Source organism: Quercus suber, unplaced genomic scaffold (genome assembly GCF_002906115.3).
Source record: "Quercus suber isolate HL8 unplaced genomic scaffold, Cork oak 2.0 scaffold_162, whole genome shotgun sequence".
NCBI lineage: Eukaryota > Viridiplantae > Streptophyta > Magnoliopsida > Fagales > Fagaceae > Quercus > Quercus suber.
This window is the reverse complement of record NW_027069623.1, coordinates 877,901-890,225: the sequence shown is the minus strand read 5'-3', so window position 1 is coordinate 890,225 and position 12,325 is coordinate 877,901. Positions and strand designations below refer to the sequence as shown.

At 33.6% G+C, this 12,325-nt stretch overlaps 1 protein-coding gene across 1 annotated transcript; it reads right to left on the bottom strand.

The window, feature by feature from the left end:
* Positions 1-669: 669 nt before the first annotated feature.
* LOC112003882 (uncharacterized) lies at positions 670-2,130 on the bottom strand. Its single transcript, XM_024036109.1, has one exon. It carries the CDS (start codon positions 2,128-2,130, stop codon positions 670-672), a length of 1,461 nt encoding a protein of 486 aa, XP_023891877.1.
* Between the last annotated feature and the right edge of the window lie 10,195 nt (positions 2,131-12,325).

The window sequence follows — 12,325 nt, the reverse complement described above, 5'->3', positions numbered from 1 at the left end:
CAAAAAACAAAAAACATAAACAAAAAAAAAAATTAAAACAAATATGGTACAACTTCATAAGGCTCTTTCAGAATTCACGTAGCATCCCAAGAGGCAGGGATCTCCAATGACATAGTCTCCTCCTCAAGTATAACTCCCCCTAAAAATGGTTTTAACCTTTGTCCATTTATTTTCAAAATCCTACCATCTCTAGGGTCCTCAACTACTATAGCTCCATGGTTAAACACTTCCCTTACAATGAAAGGGCCATCCCACCTAGGTTTAAACTTACCTGGGCCTAAATATGCATATTTAAGACCACCGGGCAGCAGCTTAAGCTCCAGCTGTAATGCCTCTTCACTTGAATGCACAAACCTTTTTTCATTCTCTAGTAGCTCCTCAAAGCAAGGCTTCCATCCTTTATTAATTGCCACCATCTATTGTTCTTCCAAAACCTGTGAGGAATCTAACAAAGAAATTTTTTTAGATACATGAATATCATATTCTAAATCATAAAAACAAACAAAATTATTAAGAAGAGTTTCAAAATGATCAGAAAAATAGTTCTTATTAAACTGTTTTTGAACCACTACCCTAATGAGGTTCACATAAGCACAGTCATCATCCTTATGTGGTTGTTTAGCTACATGAAATATGTTTAGCTCCAAATTCATTGGAACCAAAAGTGAGTTACATCCTTTCATTCCTGCAATTAATTAAAGCATTAGCTATAGCAAGAAAATGTCTACCCAAAATAATAGGGGTATGAACACTAGGATGTAAAACAGGTTGGTAATCTAGAACAATAAAATCAACAGGATAATAAAATTGTTCAATTTTCACCAACACATCCTCAACAATCCCTCTTGGTTCCCTTACAGAGCGATCAGCCAACTGTAAAGTTATTGAAGTAGGTTTCAACTCACCAAGTCCAAGTTTTTGATATACACTGAAAGGGATCAAATTAACACTTGCCCCAAGATCTAGCAATGCATGCCCTATGATGTAATCTCCAATAGTACAAGAGATTGTAAGACAACCTGGATCCTTATACTTTGATGGGGTCTTATGTTGAATAACTGCACTTACCTGTTCTGTTAGAAATGCGGTCTTTTTCACATAATGCTTTCTCTTGATGGTGCATAAGTCCTTAATTACCTTGGCATATGCAGGCACTTGCTTGATAACATGCAATAATGGCAAATTTATCTTGACTTGATGCAAATGCTCTAATATCTCAGATGCAGTGTCCAATTTCCTAGGTAATTTTAAGGCTTGTGGAAATGGTGGAGGGATTGGGCATTGTTCAATTTCACCAAATTCAAGTGACTCAGTTTCATCCTTCTCTTTTTCAACTAGGCTCTCCTTAGATTTCTTAGTTACTAAAGGAGAACTTTTATCAATCTCTTTACCACTCCTCAAAATGGTCACAACTTTTACTTCCTCAAGTTTATCCTTAAAGCCAATTTTTAGATTTTGATTGACGAGATTTGGTTGAGTTTGGGAAGGAAGCTTCCCTCTCTCTATCCCACTCAATGAATTTGTAAGCCTAGTTATATGACTTTTGGTCTCTCTTACCTCTTCATCTAGCCTAGTGAGCATGGATTCAAACTTTTGATTTTGCTCACTTTGCCTTTGAATGAAAGTACTAAGTGCATCCTCCAAGGAAGTTCTAGATGATGATGATGCATGTGGTGAATTAAAATTCCTTGGAGCAGGAGGATTCAACACATTGTCACTCTTATAACTCAAATACGGATGGTTTTGCATATTTGGGTTATAATTGTTAGAATATGAAGAATTATTTGGCCAATATGAATTAAATGCATGTACTTGTTCTTCTGGTACATTCAAGAATGATGAAAGTGATGCACATTCATTTGTAGCATGGTTTATCTCATGACAGATTTTACACACCTTCATTGGGTCCTCTCTAAAGGTATCAATAACACTCCTACTTCCTTTCATTTTGAGTGCTTCAATTTCTTTAGTTAACATGCTGATTTTTGCACTCATGCTATCATCTTCCCTCAACTTGAAAACACTTCCACTAGAAGTGGTAGTGTTAGTTCTAGTCCTATCAGTGGAGTCCATAGGGCTAGGTCCAGTCCATGTGTTAGAGTTTTCAGCTATCTCATCAAGATAATCCATTGCATCCTCGGGTTCTTTTTGTAAAAACTCCCCTCTACATGAGAGTTGAACAAACTGTCGGTCCCTAGGTGTAAATCCTTCATAAAAATAGTTAACTAACCTTTAATCTTCATACCCATGAGTTGGGTAGAAATTCAAAAGATCTTTGTACCTTTCCCAATCTTGGTATAAGGTCTCATTTTCTCCTTAAACAAAACTAGCTATCCTTCTTTTTACTTGCTGGACTTTGTGGGGAAGAAAGTGTTTCTTAAAAAACTCTTTGGTCATCTCCCCCCAACTACCTATAGACCTAGGTTTCAAGGTGTAAAGCCAACTTCTTGCCTTATCCTTAAGAGAAAAAGGAAAGAAACGTAATTTAGCAGTCTCAATAACATTTTGTGCATAGAAACTACTAATTACCTCTTCAAAAGCTCTAACATGGACATAAGGATTTTCATTTTCTTGTCCCCTAAAGTCAGGAAGTATTGCTAATAATCCTTGTTTCAGTTCTACATGTGGTGCATTAGGTGGAAACATGATGCATGAAGGAATAGAATTTTGTGTGGGATGCAACAATTCATACATAGTTCTTCTATTCTCCTCATGATTACGTGTTTCATCACCCATGATTGATGAAGAAGGTGAAGGCAAAGGTGTGTCAAAAAGATTACCAAAGTAAGTTTCAAAAATTTCTAATCTACCTCTCTCGTTTCTAACCCAAATGCTCATGCAACAATGAATGCCAATCAAATAAAATAAATTAAAAAAAACAAAAAAATAAAAATAAAATAAGGGGAAAAAATGGAACGAAGTTACCAATAGAGAATTTCCACCGGTTATGCTTTGCTCCAAAAAAATTGCCTCTAAACACACAGCAACTCCCCGACAACGGTGCCAAAATTGCTTGCTCACTCCCAAGTGCAGGAGATCATAGCAATATAATTCTCAGAGTACCGAGATCGAACCACAAGGAGCAAGATAGATTCAAAAACAATATAATTAAACAAAAATTTGGGTAAAGAAGAAAAATACTTTTGCTTGGTGATTGTTAACAAGAATAATAATAAAAACTAATTTAAATCAATAATGTAAATACCAAGGCATCGAGGTGTTTCCTTATATTGATATGAGATTCTTTGTGATTGAAGAAATTATATATTTCATAATTGATTGTTCTTATACAATTAAAAACTTATGATTCGGTTGAACTGAGACAATTCAAGAACGCAGATAACCTCGATTAATAATGCGGTTAGAAAAGTTTTCAGAAAAACCCATTCACTTTAAAACCTTATTTCTATTTGAAACTATTGGAAATTCATATAAATAATAAGAAAAACATGATTGAACTTATTGAAAGTATGGAAGAACTAATACATCAAAAGAAATCTAATTGAACAATCAAATATGTCGTTGATAAAATCCTAAAAGGAATCACATTGAATATTCATACCGTATAAAAGAAATATAACCCCTAGCCCTAGCAAAGAGTTTAGGCTACCATTAGAGAAAGGAAAATACAAGATTTTCTCTGCCCAATTCGTTCTACATAGCCTCCCTTCTAAACCCTAGCGTAAAAAGTGTCCAAAGAATATAAAACTTTTACAATTTTAAATTTCCGTCCAGGTTTACAGCAGTAACTTGTGAGTCAATTTTGGCCTTCAAAAGTTAAGAATTTCAAAAAATTCAAAACTAGAAAGTTGTAGATATTTAAGTCACGGTTCCAACCCAGCCTTGTATCAATTGGATTTTTGAGGAGAGAGATATGCCCAAAATACTAATCAGTGCTCAAATCAGATTTTTTCTTTTCAGATTCTGCCTCCTTGATTTCTTTCCTTATTTGAAACTTCCAATCATGGTAGATTATCCAAGCACTCCAACTACACCTCCTTAGACATTTAAGTATGGTCCTTTAACTCCACTTTAATTCTAGTTTGGCCTCCATTCTCTCACAAATTTTTGTAAACTCATCTTTCTCACATAATTTCTTGAAAGTAGAAAATTACACACAATGAATAGCATCTTATTCAAGAAATTATGTAAAGATAAATAATAGGGACTAATGCAAATCATGGCTTAATTATACAAATTAAGCATAGTAATAAGGAGATAATCCCATATAAATATATAACAAGTATACATTTTAAGGCGTTATCAGGCCTAATTGAAGGTTGTGACTACGGCAACAGCTCCTTTTTTAGTAGTTTTTGTTTAATATTTGAATAGTGTTAAATGAGATTTTGATTATCTGTAGTAGCCCTTATAGTTTTAGTCGAACAATCTGATGTGGTATTGTTTAATTGGAATGTGTAAATATAGACTTTTACACTACATTTTTATTGAATTTAATCTTTTACACTACATTCTTATTTGGATGATAAATCACCACCTATGCCACCCCAAGATTCATGATAAAAGAAATGACGGATACGTATAGCTTCATAATTCATGACATACCATCATTCCTTAAAGGACTTAAGTATACTAGCTCATCTTTAAAATCTAGAGTCTATTTGGTTGTGTTGTTTAAACGATAATTTTCGTTATTTAAATAACACAATACATATTTTCACAACACTTTTTCACCCATACGTATTTCCACAACACTTAAATAGCATTACTAGAACAATGTTACCAAACGGGCCCCTATTATCTAAAATGACAGAGTATCTAATAAAACTAGTTATTGGGCGCACGATTTATTTTACAATTTATTATAATTTATAAATATTATAAGAAGACATGTTATTAAATATTTAAAAGCACTACTTATCGAAGAGAATGTGTTATTATTAATTTTATTATTATATACAGAAGTTTTTGTTATTATTTTATGTGGTCTTCTATTAATTTGTGTTTGAATTTAATCAGAATTTATATATATATATATATAGATAGATAGATAGAGTAAATGCTCAAATAAATTGTGACCAATATGTTCAAATAAATTAATAAATTCTTTCAAAAAAACAATGTTAAAAAAAAAATGTCTACACACCAATAGTTAATAATAGATGTAAGGACGCAATTTGAGTCCTAAGCCCAAAAGTTAAAAGGATCTAGCCCTAAAGAGCCCAATACAATGAATTTGTAAAGAGTGGGTTGGAAAACTAGGATATAATGAGTTGGATAGCAATTATAGTGGATCCAAATGACAATAAGGTAAAGATAGACTAGTTTTCTCTAAAGAAAATAGTCATCGGCACAGTCCGAGAAGATCAGTTCTTATATATATTTCTTAAAGTTAATTATAAGTAAAGCTCTTATTGCTATAGTATTTCTTTCACAATTTCCGATCCCATCCCATCTGTTTCTTCCTTCTATTTTATACTCTCTACTCTCTTTCATCTTCACCCTCCACGTGTACATTAGATTGTTGGTCTTGATCCTTGTCCCATTAGCACATTCCTGAAATCTTTGAGAGTAGCTGTAAGGCTGAAAAGTATTATTCATATATCACTTCCTCATCCAGAAAGTTAGCAACAGAGCATTCAATACAATGGCAGCAGCTTTCTTTTAGATATTTCACAACTCCCATTTGTCTTGTATGTTCATGATGCACATCCTTATCAATAGAAGTTCCTGAAATATCACTCTGGATAATGGAATACACCTTCTGACATCTACTTCGCTTAGTCGAGGAGATACTCCTCCTCGGCCTACCTTGCCCAGCCTTCTCAGTCATAGCTTGCTCATGAAGTTCTGAGTCTTACATCTTCATTACTGTTTATCTGTCCTCGAACCAATAAGCATCCTCAGACAAGGCCCAAGGCCTAACATATATTCTTAGGCCCCTTATCCCTACAATAGAAATGACATTAGATTTGCTATGAAAAAAAAAAAAAAAGAGAGAGAGAGAGAGAGAGAGAGAGAAAATCAATTGTAAGCTTAACTATGGAGAACATCAACAATAATAGAACTCCATCAGCATTAAGATAATTGGTGTGGGAAGCTTTGTACCTCTTCTTTTATCTCTAACTAGATGATGTTCCGCGCAATGCGTGGATTACTTTACAATTTCATTTGAAATCATTTTTATATTTATTAAGACCTACTTTTATATATATTAAAGTATAAAATACTTTTATATCCTAAAATTACATAAATTTAAGCAACCTTCCAAAAACTTCCTCAACCACTCTTTTCTCACAATCAAATATGGAGACCTTAATCGCAAACACCCAATTCATTATCTCAATGAAACTAAGGAAATTTTTTTGTAAGTATAAACATAAAGATAACGTAATTAAACAAAGAGAAATTTGCTAAAAACACATCTATTTATCAAAATTTAATTATCTTTGAGCTAAGCTTTCGTATTCTTAAAAAAAAAAAAAAAAAAAAAAAAAAAATCTGCAAAGAAACCTACAAATTATGAGTTCTAACACAAAATAAAAAAAATTTATAAAAAATAAAATAATAAAAAAAAAGGTAACTTCATAAATAATTAATTAAATTTTCTTTTTCTTTTTCTTTTTCTTTGTTTTAAAACTAAATACATGTATGACTTTCCTAAATCAAGATCCCAAACACTCAAAGACTCAAAGCTAATCATAATCTTCACAAAATTCACAACGTCCAACATCAATATCAAAACCACAACCTACCATCACTGAATAAAAACCGCAAGCCCCCTACTTATACGAGTTACTGTTAGGTTCTAAAGACTTAGGATTTAATGTATTTAGAACTCTAATACGTATTGTTGGCAAACCATGATTAAAACAGATTGTTTAGTCTTGTTTAGACTTGCTCAAAGTTGTATTATTTATATAAAGTTGGAACAAGATGATGCAGGAATTAATAGTGCTTCTCGACCTGGTTCGATCAATCGAAACTTAGGCTCGATCAATCAAAAATCAAGTCAGATGCATTTTTTCTGCAGAATTCCAACTCAGCCCTAACTCCTAAAACGTTTAGGGTTTTATGTTTTTGCGCTAAGTATATAAAGCAAACCCTAGCCACGTTTTAGAAGTTGCTCATATTGCTGTTTTGTGTAAATCTCTTGTTAAATCTAGAGGAGCTTTCATTTACACAAAGCTTAAGGTTTTTCAAGGAGGAGATGTTATCTACACCTTGATGATCAACTCAGTAACTCAATTGCTGCCATTGAAACTTAAAAATACTCAAGCGTGGGTGCTTGTACTTGCTGAAAAATTCAAGAAAGAAGGAGTTCGTGGTCTCAAAGCTTGCACGTGGTCGTGTCAATAAGTTCTACTAGTGGGTAGCAATAAGAAGTCGAGCGTGGGGGCTTGTAAGTCTTATTGTATGAACTTCGATTCTTTCAAGATAATGGATTCAAGTTTACCTTGAGGATAGCTAGGTTAAATCCTCCTCAGGTTTTTACCGTGTGGTTTCTTGGGTCATCATATCATTGTGTTATTTACTTTTCCGCTGCTATATACTTGATATGATTGTTTGATTGTGATAACCTAGATTTGCATAATTTAACTAAGTTAATCACTTGGCTAATTAACTAAGTTAATCCGATTGTGTTAAAGGGTCTAAAAACCGTTCAGTTATGATCAAATAGTACTGCAATGTTAGAGTTATATAGGTGTTGTTGAAAGGTTAAAAGTATGCCTGTCCACAAGTCGGTCCGAGTCGGGTTTATGCCCAACCTGGAACCGACCCGATCAGATTGCATGGTTTGAATTTCAACTCGCCACCGACCGGAGTGGTTGATCAGATCGAGCTGATCCAACCTTCAACGGATGGCAGATCAAAAATTCGGCCAAAATTCGGTGAGTCAACAACGAAATTTCAGTGATATTTTCGCTGAAAATTCACTAGATTTGGCAAAATCTCACCAGATTCAGCGAGATCTAGTGAGATCTCGCCAAATTCAATGCAGATTTCATGGATCTAGCAGAGATCTCACTGGAAATGGCTGAGATCTTGCCAGATCTAAAAAACTTCGCCGAAAAATGCTCCTTATCTCTGTTCGGTCGAGTTTCTTCAAGTTTTGGGAAGAAAACCTGCCAACCTACCCATTGTTTATGAGTTCTGGAGGCGAAGACCCACCGCTGATCATCTCCGGCATTGGGTCGGCCAATTCTCAGGCCGAATCAGACAGATTGGGCGGGTGGGTCAGGCCATGGTTTTGTTTGGACACCCCTAGTTAAAAGTAAATGACATCATTTTTTTTTAATCTATTTAAGATGGGATGGCATGAAGGGCTGTGAGCATGTATATTAGTGTATATAAAGGAATAGAAGTGAAAGAATGAATAGAAATGCAAAAAGTTTTTTGTATGTGAGAAAGAGGAAATGTCTTGAAATATTAAACCAAATGAAACAAATAGTAGTCTTAAAAAATTGAATAAAAAATGTAACAAAAAGTAGTCTTGAAACATTGAACCAAAGGAAATAAATAGTTTTTATTTTTAAATTTGTTTTTATCTCTTATGTGGTTTAAAAGTATTTCAATCTTTTTCATAGATGGCAGAATCTCATCCTCTCTCGTAATAGTTACATATATGTTGTTTGATTGATTATAAATACTATTAATTTAAGATTAAATGTATTGCCACATGTCAGATGTGATGTGTTATGGACAAATTGCTTCTTTTCATGTGGCACTTTCTATCTACATCATTCTAAATAAATATAAAATTACGTCATTTTTCATTGTTATGTCCATCCACTGGTTGTGATACAACTTTTATCTTATAATATATATATTATGGATAGATTGATAATGAATTTAAGTTGAAGATGCATTGATGAATTTTGTAATACATATAGTGCCTCGTCAAAAAAAAAAAAAAAGTTTTATGTGCATGCATTGAAAATTGTACATTGACTGGACACCATCACCTGATCCAGCAAATTAAATCTTCATATTACAATACAAAACAGCAAATGATGAGGCTGCGGATGACCATAGAGCAGTAAACGTGGTTGAACATGATTAAAAGTATAATTAAGAAGTTAATTTTATTAAATAAAATATATGCACTCCCAAAAAAAATTCCTAGGTCTTTTCGCAAACCCTAATCATTCATGTTATAGGTAGTACAGAAACAATGGTACCCAGCAGTACGTAAATCCGAACGATGGAATAACCATGATAATGAAGAGGAGGCTGGCTTTAATAATCCAGAGACTCCATGTCAATATGTCTTTAACATAATCATGAATGACAAGATTGGCGATGTTGCAAAGAATCTTAATATTAAAAAGGACAATTGTATACATGAATCTCTATGGTGGTTGATGGAATAACCATGATATATATGTAGGGATGGCCGTAAACCAGAGTACAAGACTCCATGCCATTTACATAATCATAAATGACATGATTGACAACATTGCAAAGCTCAGTAGAAGGACATTATGTCCCCCAATATCAACCACGGTATGATAGGTTTTTTCATCATTTCAAATTTTTAGGGTAAAAAAAGGTATAAGGATTTTAGGCTTTGATATTTTTGAAGGACTAAAATCGAACCCTGAAAGAGGTTTAATTCTCATGTTTTATGTGGATTGAAAAGTTCATATGGGAATTAAAATTCTTGAAAAGTTCATGCGTATTATAATTCTTAGAAACTTTTGTTTAATAAACAATCAATTAACCATTTTTATTTCAAGTTTATGTGAGATTCAGATCTAGTGCAATTACTTCTTATCAACCTAAAAAAAAAAAATTATCTTTTCACTTTTTAACTTTGTATCCTTTTTGTATTCAATATTTGAGTTTAAAATTTAACTTTTTAACTTTTAATTTCAATCCTTTAAAAATTATTTCACTCAATGCAATATTCTATATAGGTAGTGTACCGAATCCATTCCAAACTCAATGCAATATTCCATATAGGTAGTGTACCGAATCCATTCCAACATACACACCGTTGATTCTTAATAAACAAAATTTGAATCAATTTTTCTTTTTGGAAAGTAAAGTTTGTTTCAACTAAGGGTGTCCAGACCCGACTAGAGCCTGAAAAACCGACCAGCCCGCCCGATGTCGACCCGATTTCAACCCGAACAGAAGCTCCAATCTGTCGATGGCAGGTTTCCAATTCCAAGAACCAACAACAACGGGTCAAGTGGCGGGTTGCTTCTCCAAAACTTGAGCAACCCGAACCCAACCAAGCTATATAAAAATTGAGCAAAATCCAGCAAAATCAAGCTAGATCCAGGGAGATCTCGACTAGATCTAGTGGGATTTACCCAGATCTGGCCAAATCCCAACAATTTTTAATGAAATTTGCAAAATCTGGTCAAAAAAATGCAAAATACAGTGACATTTTGCAAATTCTAGTGACTTTTTTGCAGATCTCGATGACGTTTTTTCCAAATCAGAACGACCGACCGAACCGACCAACACTCACCCTCTCCCAAAACCGACTCGACCAATTGATGCCAACGGTCGCTTTCAGGTTCCTCCACCCTCCACCTGATATCGGTTGGTCTAGTCTAGATTAGGTCCAAAACCAACCCAGCCCGACCCGTGGACAGGCCCAATTTCAACCATATATCTACACAAGAAAAACTCAACCATAAGCCTATAAATAAGGAGCTTCTTCTTTTTCTTTTTCTTTTTTATAAACAAATAAGTTATAAGCTAGTCAATGTTTGTAGATTAAACGAGTAAATAATGAAAGAAACAATAAATTTTAATGGCTCGAAGGCACGTTAAATTTTAAGTCGCACTGGCAGAGACTCAATTGCACCATCTGCAAGCTAAATCACCACAATTAGAGAATGTCATTGCTGCAAGCTCTTTCTTTCTTCCTATCCCGTTAGTTTTTCACTACATTATTTGTGATTTGGGTTTCAACTTTTCAAATCTATTTTGTTTTGTGGTTTAGAATAGATGGTAGGGCCTTTATGAGTGTACTTTGGTGTTAGAGTTGTGTCCTATTTGATTATTTACACTCAAACAATAATTTTAGACAAATATAGATCAAATGCTCAGTTGACCAAAAAAAAAAAAAATTTATTCTCAATGTTCTCATAAGTTTTACCAAATGCTTATATGTGGTTTTAAAAATTGTGTTTTCAAAATACTCATTTTAAAAATGCTAATTTTTAAAAACACACTTTTTAAAATAGTTTATTCAAACAAACTCTTAATACGGGTATCCTAATAGCTGTAGGATTTCTTATCCTATTTCACCTCTCAGCAATTTAGTTTTTTCATCGATAGTATCTTAAATGTGGGAGTATCCAAGCTGTTACATGATCTCAAATGTGAAAGTATCCAAGCAGTGGGTCACAAACAAAGCAAGACTTTATATCTAGTGTTAAATACTATTAATGAACTTAATTAAAAATATGGAGACAAACCACCACACTACCACAGAGTACAATGGTCCCCGCCTCCCTCACCCCCCGCTCCGGGGGCACCTGCCCCCCCTGAACTTTCAAATGTTTTGAACCCCCCCCCCCCTCTCCTACACAAAAGACAAAAAAAAAATCCCAATTAAGTGAATTTACGTTACCTTTTCAACTTTTCTAGTAGTAGTAGACTTCTACTCCTAGTACAATTCCATATATAAAATTAATGAATCACACTTAGTAGTTAGTAAACTTGATGGACTAGACAAAGCCACTTGTAGAATTTTTTTATGTGTCAAGTTTTTTTCTTGGATAGCCAACTTGAGACATAAATCCATGACATGCAGTCCACTGAAGAGTTTTTAGCAGTTAAAAGAATTGGATAGCTTGCTAAAAAGATGGTAGAAATGAAAAAGAATGTTTCATATCCATTGGTTTACTCATTAGTGACTTTGGCATTGATCTTATCAGTTACAATAGCTACTGTTGAAAGATCTTTTTCAGTAATGAACATAATTAAAAATCAATTACGCAATCGAATAGGAGATCAGTGATGAATGATTGCTTAGTCACATATATTGAGAAAGATATATTCAAGACTATTGAGTGTGAATAAATCATGCAGCGGTTTCAAAATATAAAAAATCGCCAAGGACAATTGAGTAAAATAAGCTAGATGTGAAAAATAAATTTAAGTTTACATTTTATGTTAGATTCTGTATAACAATTACATAATCATATAGTTGTTTACTTATTTTGTTATTAATACCGATTAATTTTTTACTTCCAATCTTGTCTTTTAATCTTGCCCCCCCTGACCTAAATTCCTGGCTCCGCCACTGGTACAAACCACTAGATCGAACATCCATATTTGTTTTTACATATGTCCAATTAAGAACCTGCTTATGCCATCAACACTTCAATCTTATTTT